Source organism: Pteropus vampyrus, unplaced genomic scaffold (genome assembly GCF_000151845.1).
Source record: "Pteropus vampyrus isolate Shadow unplaced genomic scaffold, Pvam_2.0 Scaffold139, whole genome shotgun sequence".
In the NCBI taxonomy this organism is placed as follows: Eukaryota; Metazoa; Chordata; class Mammalia; order Chiroptera; family Pteropodidae; genus Pteropus; species Pteropus vampyrus.
In genome coordinates, this window is record NW_011888920.1 from 930,033 (window position 1) to 944,770 (window position 14,738).

Below are 14,738 nucleotides of genomic sequence, written 5' to 3' on the forward strand. Positions count from 1 at the left end.
ATGTGGGCTTCAACCAACACTCACTGAAGCTTCTGGGCTTGCCAACATAGTGGCCTACCACAACGACATTTACTCAGGGCTTTTCTTGTATTTTTTGGTTGTATGTTTTTAAATTAAAATTATTGGGGTGATATTGGTTAATAAAATCAAATAAATTTCAAATATACAATTCAACAGTATGTCATATATGTATTGCTTTGTGTGCTCACCACCTAAAGTTAAATTTCCTTCCATCACCAAATATTTGACCCCTTTTACCTCTATCTACATTTCCCTTCTCCCTTTCCCTCTGGTAACCACTAGTCCACTGTCTGTGTCCATGAGTCTCCATTTGTCATGTTTATTTGTTGCTTTCAGTTTTATATCCCGCATGAGTGAAGTCATATGGTTTTCAACTTTTTTTGTTTGACTTATTTCGCTTAGCGTGATATCTCAAGATAGACGTAGGGCTTTTTGAGCATGTATTTGCCTCACTTGCTCTGCTTTCCTTCTGTCTGACCCTGATCATGTCTCTGGATTTGTCCCACAAAATACTCTGTCCCACACTTTGTTTGATATCTTATTGATCCTTTCTTAGTATCTGTCCTTAGCTGACCCCCTGGTTTTTGCTACCTAAAAAAGTTTACTATGTCTCATTACTGAAAGACTTGAGAGTTATTCAAAATAGAGATGGACCGAGATGAGGATAAGAAATCTGTTTTCTCGCTGAGCGAGGTGTTAGGCACTGTTCTACTTCCTTCTCTTACCTTTGCTTTCTTCCAGCAGCCTAAATCCCACGACACCAAAAGAATCATTGCCCTTAAAGAAAAGACATCTTCTATTTTCTATTTCAGGGTCTCAGCATTTTCTGTTATTTGTGCTTAAAGCACTTTTCTCTCACAGTTTCACACGGGTGCCTCCTTCTAACCTTCGAGTCTCAATTCAAATTTTACATACACAGATCTTCCTTGACTCTCTAGCTGGAGTGAGCACCATCCCAGTCATTCTCCATCACACTACACCTCTGATCTTCTTCTAGCTTTTACTGAACTTCAAATGATTTGTTAGTATATGATACTTACTTCCCTGTTTACTTATGTGTTTATTGTGTGTTTCCTCCCAATACTATGTGAGATCCTGAGGGCAGAAACTCTGCCTGTCTTTCTCTCTGTGTCTCCAAGGGCCAGGACTGTGGCTGGTCCAGCTCACAATGGGCACTTAAATAACAATATAGTAGCTCTTGTAGCTCCTGAACCTCTGTAGGATGTATTTATATTTGAGAGGAAGAAACTGAGGTAAACAGGTTCTGCTGTGTGGATCCCCACCTCACCTTGACTGTCCTTGGCTCTAATACAGTCCTGCCTGAAGTGGCTAAAACATGTGGATGTTCAGAACATTCAACAATTTTTATCTGACTATGCAAATAAAGATGGAATTTTCACACATTTAACAGAGAAAATGAATAGGGTCCTCCTTTGTTCTCTAGCTTTCTTTGAAAATTCAGTTTAGAGGAATGAGTATGAATTACCCACCATAATTTCGTTTTTGATGATTTTGTTTCACCATCTGGTAAGTTTTAGGGGAGCAAAATTAGAATCTGCAAAAGTTGTTGTAATTGAGATATTATCTTATTCAACTCCTTGGATCTAGTCTTTTTCTTCTCTTCTTTTTTTCCCATCTTATTCTATTTTACATAATTATTTGCAATTCAAAACCATGATTCATGTAGTTTTAATCTCAATGGAAATCTTAACTGCACAACTTAAAGTTAATTCAAACTGCAAAGATATACAGTTAAGTGACTAGTTTAATAATTTTTTTTTTAATTTTAGGAAGTATTTATAAAGGATATTAGCAAATTTCAACTTATAAAATAAACTAGTTTGTTAATAAAGCAAGAAAGTTTTGAATAACTTTCAAATATCTTAATTTTTTATTTTTGAATTTTAAAAAATGTACCTTCCATTAAACACACACACACACACACACACACACACACACGCGCGCGCGCGCACATTTTTTAAAAATGTTTGTTACAATGTATGATAAAATGTTTCTACTTTGGATGAAGGAAGTAAATTACCTTCAGAGGTGTCTGTTCATGTGCATGTGTACACACTGGCAACTGGGCTTTTTTGTACAGGACTGGCAAGTTCACCTGTCACCTGATATGCTGTTAATAATAATACCAATGACAATGATAACAATGAGAGTAGTGGATATTCTAGTAATTGATAAGTTGTCCAGGCAGTGTCTTACAAAAGTTATCTAATTTAATCCTCATATCTACTTAATGTCAGGCAACATTATCACCATTTCACAGATTAAAAAAACCCCAAAAAACAAAAAAAACAGCCCTTAGTCAGTAAGCAGCAGAGCTGAAATTCATATCCAAGCTGTTTACTTCTCTGCACACCATCCACTGGAGCCCTGTAATGGACATCTTTCCAATTATCAACTTAAGAAGATCCATCCATTTATTCTTCAGCAAACCAGATTTGAGGTGGGAAAGCCTAATTTATTTAGACATCTTGCTAACATGTGTTTGATAATATCCATTCTGCTTAATTATGCTCTCTGAAGGTATCTACTCTCCTCAATGGAGTGAAATTAGGAAAAAAGGCTGAGTAGGTAAGCAAGAAAATGACATTAGGCATTTCTTAATCATAAATAATATTCTTGGGAAAGAGTCAATTCAACAAACGCACTATCTAGCCATGGATAAGGCACTCCGTAAAATCCACACAGGAGTGAGATATTTGTACTACCCTCAAAAAATTCATTACCATTTACCTGGAAGAGACAGACATATACACAATTAGTGATGGCAAAGATAGGATCATTATCACCATTATTTAGTGAGCACTTTTGTTATATCCTAGGTGCTGTGATAAGTATTTGCTAAGTATCATTTTAAAATCTTATTGCCAATTATTATCTTCATTTTATAGATGCAAAAGCAAAGGGAAAGGGACTTTTTCAGTATAACCGAAGAGGAATTTTTCATTCAAATGGCTAACCTTATAATCAGCTCTTTGTTCTGCTTCTGCAGATATGCTTGCCACATAAGCCGAAGGGCAGGGTGACCTCCAGAGTAACTAAAGACTCATCCTCCCCTTTTGCTTGTTTTGTCTAGATAACAGATGTATTGCCTAAGTTCTTGTTTGAAAATCTCATGCCCTGTAACTGCCTGCAGCCTATAGCAACTCCGTCACCCTTACCCCCCTCCTCGCCCCCTCCCCCATGCTCTGTAACCCATAGCAACTTCCGCTCCCCATAGCCCATAGCCACTCTCATGCTCTGTAACCGCCTGAGGAAAATTAACCAATCAGCCCATGCCAAATGTAAAACTCTAACTGTGCAGATAAGCCTTATAAAAGTAAGTTTACCCCTGAGCTCGGGGCCCAGATCTTCAGAGAGCTAGCTCTTCTGGGACCACTGGTGTAATAAACCTGAGTTCTCCAACTCTCTGAGTGCTGCTTGGTTTCTTGCTGGATTATTTTACAACATAACAACATTAGTAATGGGGGAAACCTTCTTCAAACCTTGGTTTCTTGCTGGATTATTTTGCAACATAACAACATTAGTAACGGGGGAAACCTTATTCAATCCAAAATGAGCTTTACGGCAAAAGAGCTCTAGCACCATGTGGTGGCGCTGCCTTGCCCGAGAAGAGACTAGAGATTGTAAAAAAGGTAGAGATTGATTTCCAAGCACATAAAACAAAATCGTAATATAAGAATTGTTCTCAACCAAAAATAAGTGATCTTGATGTTATCTATTAGTCTCCTACACTTTACTGGGCTAAAAAATTCACTAAACGTGTACATTGGACTTGGTATTCTGAAATGTTAGAAGCATGGACTATGTAGATTTGATTCTAATGTAGGAGGCTACTGTGGTCCTGGACACCTATTACTCCCAGCCTCAAGGGAAGTCCCTGTACACTGGAGAGTCACTGAGGCAGAAAACAAAGTTCCATGGGAGGTCCAAGGTGGAAAGGTAGAGACAAGAGGGAGATGGTCTTGACCTATCCAAATAGCTACTTGCCATTTTTCAAGAGCACTTTGACACCTTAAAAGCTATGATAAGGTTCAAATTTCCCTTCTACCACCCCTTGATGCGGGGTTGCAAAAATAGCTGCCTTCGACCCCTTACAGGCCTGCATAACTTTTTACAAATGGTCAATTATATTACCATAAAGAAGGCTTGCCATTTTTAATCTTACTCTCTACTTCTAATTTATACCTGGCCCACTTTGAAGTTTAAGCCCAGTCTCTGTAACATTTGAGTTTATAAACTCTGTTTTATAAAGTCTCTCCAAGTAAAATTTAAACATGAATAAAATGATCTTCCCAATACATTGGTCAAGCCATAAATGATTTTCTATCTCTGTTAATCAAGAATCAAATGGAAGAGTTTTATCAAAACAAAACAAAACAAAACAAAACAAAACAAAACAAAACAAAACAAAACACCACATAGATCTGGAGTCAATACACACCTGAAGGTTAAGCTCATTCTACCTCGTAGAATGCAGCCACTAAAGCACTTTGGCCTTATTTGATCATATTTCGTGCCAGATGGCTTTTAGGAGTGGAAAGAGAGCCGGGAACTATTCTCAATGAATGCGGACTGAGAGGCCAGTAGGGAAATACACACAAACAAGTTAACTATCATCATTTCTAAGAAACACAATTGAATGTACTGGTGGAGGTGAATGAATAAGTGAATGGAGTGACAGCAAACAGTTTACATCCAAACTACAGAAGCTGCCCAACACTCCACTTAATACTGGCTAGGAAATGAGTGATGAGTCTGCACCATAATGCAAAGCACTTAAAACAGGAATGCCCATCTTTTCCTAAACCTATAACTATACCGCCTTTTCTATAGAAAGAAGTTATTTTTCCTTAAAGACATTGTATTAGAGTTAGGGTGTTTCTAACTGACTTAGGGACCATTCAACTTAATGAAAACTAAAGCTTCTCAAAATGTATATACATTTGCACTAATGGCGCTTGATATTTTAAGAGGAAAAAAAGGTCTTTCATTAAGCCTATCCATCACCATTCCAACATGCCAAGTCTGCTTTGTCCATGAACAATTGAGAGCAGATGCATCATTGAACACATTAAAAGGCAAAGAAATGTAGAAACCAAGGGTTCACACTTCAGTTTTAATGTGGAGCAGCATTCATTGCATGAGTTTGCAATAATGCAAATCATGCTTGATGGATTATTTTCAAATTAAAACTGGAACCAGCATCACCACATGCTATTTTTTCATTTGCAGTGTTATGATGTAGAATTCATTTAGTGTTTAATGATTTCCAATAATGCAAAATAAAACAAAACAAAAAATCTATTACTTAAAAAAGAAAAACAAGATTTGTTTCTATTCTAAATTTAACTTGTAAGAGAAAAAAAACCCCACAAATTGACTCAATTTACAGTACTATGTTCTATTTTGGCCTCCATACTTTGAAAAGGAAAGAAAAAAACTGAATGAGAGTGCAAAAGGAGAACAAAATACACTGTGTTATATACAGCTGAAGGATTCAGGAATATTTAAGATAATATATAGGCAAAATTATCCCAATGTCTCCCTGGGCTTAACCTATAGCACCCAGTACTTCTGCCTCACTACTCATCATTCTCATTTGTTACTGCTTTTTAATTGTTTATCATTTCTATCAGACTACAAGCTCCAGAAGGTCAAGAATCTTGTCTGTCTTGCTTAACTTTGTATCAACAACACTTATGAGGGTGTCTGACAACGAGCAGGAACTTTATATTGTTTTATTAATGACTCATTAATTAAAGAAGTGACAGAGACTGTGTGTGGTCCAACAGGCAGAATTAACTACAATGTTGATTTTGGCTCAATAAGAGGTAGAATACTTTCTAATAGTCAGAACCATTTAAAGTTGGACATGGCTACTGACATGTTTAAGTAGAGGTGATACCATAAATAAGCATGGGCGCAGTAAAAGAGAATCAAATTCTTGGGTCCTGAATTATACTTAATTATCTTTAAGAAATTTGCTAACCCTGAGGCTTTATGATTATAAAATAAACTCTTCCAAATTTAGGTCATAGTTTAAACTAATCATCGGGATTCATTTCCATGATTGGAATTACATAGACAACTTATCAAGCCAAAGGTTCAACTCTCACATACCTTCTTCTTGGCTATACATTCATCTTACTTCAGCTGAATCAAAGGTAATATGGTATCTGTTTTACTATAAACTATTTTACTTTGCTACTTACTATGCTACTTACTACTTAAAATGTCTGAGCCCAAGGGTTGACTTACTAGATCCAAATGGTATTCTTTACAAAAGAAGGCTTTAACTTTTTGGCCACAGGTTGGAACAAAGTATACCTAAAGGAATTAATAAAGTTCATTTACTCTCATACTGCTGTATTTAATCATAGAAAATGATCTCTATACTTCGTGAAACCAGTGCTTTCTCTTAATTATAGGAGTGGTAAAGCTACTTACCACAAAAGAATAATAAATCTTGAATCCAGGTTTAGCCACAAAGTAGTCATCAGACTTGAATGTTATTTTAATTTGGTTTGTTCTTGATGTTATCCTTGGAGGAACTTCCTTGTGTCCGCACCATCGTCCTCTAATAATGGTACTAGTTTCAGATATATCTTCAACTTCCACAAAATCATACCTGGGATCAATTTGACATAAATAAACAAATTTTGATTAAAGTAGACTGAAATTCATGCTTTCACTGAGAAATTAAAACTAATATACTTGATTTCTTAAGACCTACCAGATGAAATAAAAATTATAACCTACGGACATTTTAAACTGAAAGCTAGTCTTTGTATTAGGTTTTCCAAATTCAAACCTCAACAATCTATTCTGAGAGAATCCTTATATACATTTAGCCATGTCTGTTCCCAAATCATCAATAATCAAAATAGGCTACTTTGTGAGCATCTGGCTTATAAGATTTTCCTGAAAAAACTAATATTATAATCTATCATCAGATTTTAGAAGATGTAGCTCTAATTATATGTCTAAATATTTACTATATAAAATTTTTCAAACAAATTCTCACTTTGAACTAATTTACCATATTCAGTACATTCTTAAAAATGGAAATAATCTGTATCTATACAGCATATAGAATCAGCATTTTCATTACATAAAATAAATGGTAAAATAAAATAAATTATTAACTTCTCTTTTTGGAAACTGTCTTTGGAGGGATAATATCATAAAATATGGCTTTTCTCATAATATAAAGCATAAGTCTTTGGGGCGGGGGGGCGGGGATGTTGCTAACCAATACTGGAAATATCTGTGCTGGTTAAACCAGGGTGTGAATGAGCTACAGACCATAAGTTCACCTTTGGCATTGATCAGAGAAACAGAAAATGTCTGGATTGAAGAGGACAGGAAAAACCTCTTTAGATATTCCACATAGCCATTTGATCCTCAAGGACCCTTTATATCATCCCATCTTTCCATCACATAGTAGGACATCTTCAGTGACAGAATTGACATCTTCTAAGAATCATTTATTCTATTTTCAGACATCTAAGATCTTAAGACATTCTACTTGATGAGCTGAACTATCTGCCTTTCAGTTCTGGGCATCAGTGTCTCACTCCTCCACTCTACCTCTCCCCAAATGATTTTGGGTACTAAAATCGCAGCGCAAAGGATGAAAAGTGGCAGCACTTTCATACCCATTTTTTATTTTTCTGTCACAATTGCCAAAAGTAATCAGCATGAGAAACATTATGTCTGAGTATGAAGAAAATCCAACATGGCTTTACTGGTCCTACCCAAGTACCTCAGAGCTCTTACTGGATTGGGCAGGGTCACCTAAGGAGTAGGTGAACATAATAATATTGTGAATAAATTTTGTTGACAGTGATTTGTGAGACCCTTATGTCCTTTGCCTCGGTTTCCTTATGAGCAGAATAAGAAGATTTATACAATTTTACCAGTTGGATATGTCTCCAGTGTTGTGTAAATTAAGTACTTAACGTTTAGATGGTGCTTGGAAGGTGAAAAGCACTAACAAAGAATCATTACTCAAGCAATAAAATGTTATGATGTAAACATTAAGGAGGTTTTGGAACGGGGTGTTAGGAAATTGATTGCATTTCATACAATATGTGTAAATTATATTTACTGTACAAAACAGGAGTGTACTTGAAACTTGGTTAATAACACAACCGTCATTTTTGCTTTTTAAAAACACATCAGTATAATTTTCACTTTGGATCTGATGTCAAGACAGCACCATTGTGTTTCCCAGGGAGGGTTCTGAGGCAATTTTCTGATCTGTATCTTTCTCTTATTTTCCCTTTTCCACCTCTTACTCCTCCACCTCCCTCCATAAATTTTGAAAAGCAACTCGATTCGCTGTAAGGTCGGGAAAAAAAAAAACAAAAACAAAAACAGAAACCCATCCTAACTTCCTTTTCTATTTTCAAGGCCAGGTTGCTGAAAGGACTCACTCAACTACCAGAATCGAAACTGCTCAGTAGTGGAGACTCTGCTTCACTTTCATGTCATCGACTTTAACAATCTTTTAATGGCGTTGTGTTTTGTTTCCTTCACAGTCTCTATTTCTTTTTTTTTTTTCCCTCTGCACAGACAATTAGTTCTCCCGTTCAAGGTTGAAAAGACACAAGATCTGCTCTAGTTTAATCTCTTTGTAAATATTGACTGGCTCTTCCTGCATGTATTTGTCTGTTTTCTGGCATATATTACCCTCCATGGTCCTAGAAAATAATGTCATTGCTATTATTCTTGAAAAAATAGCAATGTAATAAAAGCTGTCAGCATAATAAACATGCAACAAAAGGACAGCCAAATTTGAGGCATCTTCTTTTTTTTTTATTCAAAGGAAAATAAACCTGCTGAAAGGACTTATCAGTTCAGTAGTTCCTTGGCAATGCAGAACAAGTGTGTGTAGTTAAGCACAGAAAGGAGAAAAAAATCCTCCCCAAGTCTTAAACATGCTAATTAAGTGAGTAAGATGCTGTGAGCAGACAATCAAAGAACAACAGCCAGAGCTTTCTCTGATAAATATGCTAAAAAGGGAGATTATCAGGCATGGAGTCTATCTAATGCTGATTCAGAAACTATTTGAAACAAACCTGAGGAACAAAGAGACCCTGGGGTTGCCTTCTCTTCCTTCTTACACAAACCTGAGGCCTTAATATTCTGATTTCAGGGTAAGGCACTGAAATGGTTGGTCCTCGCAGTCATCCGCTCCCAGTGCTGGGGGAAGCCATTACTGTGCATAAGTCACAATAGCTGAAGTCAGTTCCTGGAGCCCTGCTTCAGGCTGTTCACTCGTTAAGCCCCTGGCAGGCTTGGACCAGAGTCACGAGACTTTGCAGGTGACTTGGGGTTACTGGATGCATCCATATGTTCACAAGGGCTATTCTAGGGCTGGCCAAGATGAAAGCCTCCAGATTCCATCCTTCTCTGAGGGTCATGCAGCCCAGCTATGACAGGTGTGAGAGTGAGCTTCGGTGAGTCAGCCGGGTTACTAGGCCCTCGGCAGCAGCCCTCTGTGCTCCAATTTATTCTGTTAGGACCGGCATAAAGGTTTTTTGAAAAAGAAGTGGAGCATTTTGAGTAGGTGCAAAGGGCTCAAAAGGAAAGTCTGATGTGATATTTTAAATCTATCTCTTTTTTTCAACTTAAAATAGTACTCTAAAATGAATTTTTTTCTCCACTTACCTACAGATATCATTTTCTGCTTCTTCTAATCCAAACTGGTTGTCAAAGGCTAGCTGTATCCTTGTTTTCTCCTGGGAATGGAGCCGCCACGTCAGAAGCAGGTTCCTAGGGTAGCTGTTTGGGAAACGGGGACTCTGCACATGGCCATTTCCTGTCACCTGGATGGTTTCGTCTCTTCGGTACAAGTCTGTGAGGTGATTGCTCTCTGTTAGTAGTCACAACTTGTAGAAATTAGTATGTTGCTCCAATTACAGGAAAGTAAAAAAAGAACAGTTTAAAAACACATCACATTTAACAGCATTTCTTGATTTTGTTTAAAAACAGGACCAAATGGTAGCCTTCTGGTTAAACGAAGAACATATATATTTCTTCTATTATCCCCCAGCTCCCCAAATTCATCACAAATTTAGACTTGTTAGCTAATACTTTGTATTTGGAGGCTCTCTTAACATTAATTTTGATAAGTGAAAATTAACAATTATCTCAGAACTCGGGTTCATTTAAATTAGAATTAAAATAAGTAAATAATTTCAAATAGTTCATCCTTCCTTTTTTCATGTAATAAATAATTTTTTTTACACTGACAATGAAACAGTATATCTTCAGTGATTAGCATAGGAGGCAGGTATTCAGTAAATATTGCTGAATGAATGAACAAATGAGTGAAAAACAAATTAAAATAATCTAATGGTGTTTGATGACCATATATTTTATATTCAGGTGACATTTTTCAGTGGTTTCCCCATCATAAAAATAGTAATCTTTGCCTTAGTTTTTGGTGACTTAAAATAGATCTAATTCATATTCTATTTTCTGTGTGTTATAAAATAAGGAATTTGTCTGGTCTTTGTCCTGGGTTCCTGAGAGGAAACTTCTATACTCTTAGAATTTCCTAAGTAATAGAAGTGCTTTTGTTATTCATGGTAGGCCCCTGGGACCACACCTGAGTTTATGCTAATGAGGTGATTTACTGTGGGCCTCAAAGTAGTTTCAGGATGGGTGCTGGCCACGACAGAAAGACCAATATGTGATTAGAGGGTTAGGGCTCTGACCCTGATGTCAGCTAGACTTCCGAACATCCCTGGAGGTAAGGAAGGGATATTGGAGATTGAGTCCAATCATATTATTGGTGATTCAATCAAATCTGCCTGCAGAATGAACCCCAACAAAAACTCTGGTCACTGGGGCTTGGGTATGCTTCCTAGTTGCTGGTACACATAGATGTGCTGGGAGCGTGACCTGTCCATAAGAAATTAAAGCTTCATGCTTGGGGCCCTCCCAAACCTTGCTTGCTCTGTGTGTATTTCTTTACTTGGCTGGTCTTGATTTGTACCCTTTATAGTAAAACTGTAATTGTAACTATAGTGCTTTCTTAAGTTCTGTGAGTTGTTCTAGCAAATTCACTAACCTGAAGGGTTTATGGGGAACCCTGACTTTTTAGCCAGTTAGTCAGAGAGCAGGCAGCCTAGGGATCCCCAAACTTGTAGCTGGTCTCTGAAGTGCAGTTTTATAGGGACTGTGCCATAAAACTTGTAAAATCTCACCTAGCTCTGGTTCGTTTATATCAGAATTATATTGTACAGTGGATCCATTTTTTATTTCTCCCAGTATTCAAAGTTCTCTGCACTTTAGATTTGGGCTTTTTAGGCCCCTCCATAAGCAAACTTCCAGCCACAGTCTATTTGTGTTCTTCCTCAGAGAGTTTACTTTGGGGCCTATAATTCAGTGAGCCTGGTCAGGGAGGCCTAAATTGCTGGTGGAAACCACTAAAAGGTTGGGCTGCTGAGGGTGGCTCTCAAAGTTTCCAAAATGAAAGAAGGAGGGCGAATAAGGAATCAGCTTGTGAAATGTAAAATCTCCTCTCCCTTTACAAATGTCTTTTCACATGGGAATTTCAACTATTTTTTTTACTCATTCTGTGTTTAACGCGTGGTGCTTGTCCAGTCAGTTAAACTTTGTGTGGGAGAGAGAGCCCTAGGAAGAGCAAGGGTGGCTGGAGGATGTCCACACTCCCTGCCTGCAAATTAGAGCACTGGTTCTATAGTTATATCACCACTTCCAGGGAGCTCAGTTAAAGGCAGCCTCCTAGGTGTCAAAAATAGTTTTGCCAGTTGACCTTTTTCTCTTCCCTTGACCTCATGCTGAAAATATAGCCATGAAAGTTACTTGTCTGCTCATTTTGTCATAAGAGGCTTTTAGTAAATGAGTAAAGGCTGTTAAGGAGACAAATTTGAGCAATGAACCAGTCAGTCAACAATTACTCAATAAGCACAGACTCTAAATAATGCATTGAAGTATTTTTAACACGTGTTATCATTTGAGTATTACTTTCACAATTTTGCCATATTTTCTTATCTCGAGTACTACTAATTACTTTTTTTCTAAATATTTTTAATCAAAAGTAAATCTATTCTAAAACTTTATATCAATGATGTAAATAGCAACTAGATTCCATTTGCTATGAATAGAAGGTAATCATAAATCTAAATATATAACTATTAAATTTTAAAATATTCATCTCAGGTGTTCAGATTTCTCATCTGTAAAATAAGAGGATTGGGTAGCACATTTTCTCTTTGGTCTCTTTCTGGGGTATTCAGTGGTTCTATTTTATTATTATTTTTATTATTTCAGATGCTATATTAGATTCAGACATAATTTAAGAATGTTTAAAGAACTGTTCCTGTCTTCGTAGACCTGAAAAACAAAACTAATGCATACCACACAAGTGTAAATGATACACAAAGAAATATTAAGTGCTGAGTGTGAATGGTTGATCAGAGGCAGGGAGAGCTACAGGGCGAGCATGGTGAATACAAGGCGTGTATATGCTGTCATAGTGAGAGGACCGTCCTGAGAAGAGTCCAAGTGGGCCCAAGTGGGACATATGGCTTTAAAACTATGGAAATATTTGGAAGCCAGGCAAAAGTATCTGCACTTGACACAGGTAGAAACAGGAGAGCTCTAGAAAGGATAAAAGGCTTGTTGGTGATATGAAGGATGAACTGCAGGGAGAGCACCTGCAGCGGGGATGTCTCCTAGGAGATCAGTAGCCCTCTTATCTGCACGGGATACATTCCAAGATCCCCAGTAGAAGCCTGAAATAGTAGTTAGTACTGAACTCTATACACACTATGTTTTTTCCTATACATACATACCTATGATAACATTTAATTTATAAATTAGGCACAGTAAGAGATTAACAATAATAATTAATAATAAAATAAAATAATTATAACAATATATTGTAATAAAAGTTATGTGAATGTGGTCACTGGTTTCAGGGGATGCCTTGCTGAAGTCTTCATATGTACACAATGCTTTTTGGTGTAACACGTAGCCATCAATCGTAACATGTTTTCTGGTCATGTCTTCCACCTACAAATTTAATGCCTTTCCCATCCTAACTAAGCACTTATCATGCCCTGTCACCATAACTTTTGTGGTCTGAGGTACAACAGCAAAACTAGCACAGATTTCTTTTTTGTTCTTCACAATTTCACGGATAGAAGAGTTGTTCTTACCGTTGATCTTAGCAACTTTTTTTCCTTTACCTATTAAGTAGAGAATTTTCAGCTTTTCACTTAAAGGAAGCACTTTAAGTCTTTTCTTTGTTATATGCAAAGTGACAGTGCTCCTACTCTTGCACTTTGGGGCCACTATTTGGTAAGATAGGATTACTTGAACATAAGCACTGTGATACTGCCACAGTCGATCTGAAAACCAAAATAGCCACTAAATGACTGACGGGCGGGAAGTGTCTAGAGCACAGAGATTAAATGAGACTCGCGAGATTTCATCACATTACTCAAAGTGGTGTGAAATTTAAAACTTATTGTTTATTTCTAGAATTTTCCATTTAATATTTTTGGACAACTGAAGCTGCAGAAAACAAAACCTCAGATGAGCGGGGACTATGTAGTTGCTAGAGAACAAGGTTCTGACCTAGAAGGGCAGGTAGCACTAAGTCCATATAAGGGGGAAAAAAAATCCAAAAGAACTTGTAGTTAAGAAAGGAATGAAAGGGATGAGTCAGAGCTAGAAACAACATGTTAATCCAAAGGCCTGGGCCCCATGCGATAACATTGACACAGAGGCATGGAGAAAGTAAAAGTATTTAAATAAAAGATTGGTTTTGAAGGAGCAATGAGAAAATCAAGTGGAGGCTTTAGCAGGCTTTGAGGGATATAAGGCTAGACCTGAACTGGGAGACTAGAAGAGATGAGGACTCAGTTCAGAGAGGGAATAGGTAGACTTGGGAAGCACTGAGCCCTCAGAGGAACTGTTCTGAGAAGGGAGGCTAAGGCATTGTGGGTGCTGGCAGACATGCCTAGGAGGGACAGGTGGCAAAAGGCTTGCTGGGAAAATCAGAGAAGTGATGTCTGAAAGGGAACCAGGGAACCCACAGTAGTGCCATGTCTATGTCAAGCTGCCCAGGAAAGGGGCCATCTCAAGGAGAGTGAGGCCAGTGATGTCAAACGCAGAAGACCAAGGGACAACACAAAGAGAAAAGACCATAGAACTTATAAATAACAAAGTCACTGCCATCTTTTATATGTGTAGAGATCTTGTAGAGATTTCTGTAAGAAAGGGACTTCTCTTTTTTTAGATCATCATTAAAGACTAGATTTTCTTAAAAGTACTAACTCTGCTTATAAATAAAACGCCAGTTATATTTTTAAGAAAGCTGTAGTGAGGGTGGGCAAGAGGGGCTTTCTTACTTTGATTAAGACAAAATTTGTTTCCGGTTTTATAAAGTTACCACAGACCTATGTTGCTCTATACTGAATTGGAGGCCAAAAAGAAAAAAAGTATGTTTTCTGATTTATTTTCCCTAAAAAACAAAATACTACCAAAATCTACATATATACAAGCTAAATATGAATAACGACAGACACTTTTATACTGCTTAGTTGGTGCAAGGCACTGTTCTAAGCACTCTGCATTTCATTTACAGAATCTAAACTCATTAAATATAACCTTATGTGTGTGTGACCATACTTATAAAAACTCACTGAGAT

General features: G+C 37.2%; 1 protein-coding gene across 2 annotated transcripts in view; it reads right to left on the reverse strand.

Annotated features, from left to right (window-relative positions):
- PDGFD (platelet derived growth factor D) overlaps positions 1-14,738 on the reverse strand; it is a 230,860-nt gene that overhangs the window by 64,320 nt on the left and 151,802 nt on the right. Inside the window, exons 2-3 of one of the 2 annotated variants that reach the window (XM_023535384.1) lie at positions 9,718-9,904; positions 6,490-6,670 (exon numbers count right to left, since the gene is read on the reverse strand). In XM_023535384.1, coding sequence (XP_023391152.1) covers positions 6,490-6,670; positions 9,718-9,904 — 368 coding nt within the window. Of the gene's footprint in view, positions 1-6,489; positions 6,671-9,717; positions 9,923-14,738 lie in introns of both variants that reach the window. The other variant, XM_011368111.2, reaches the window with a different exon arrangement.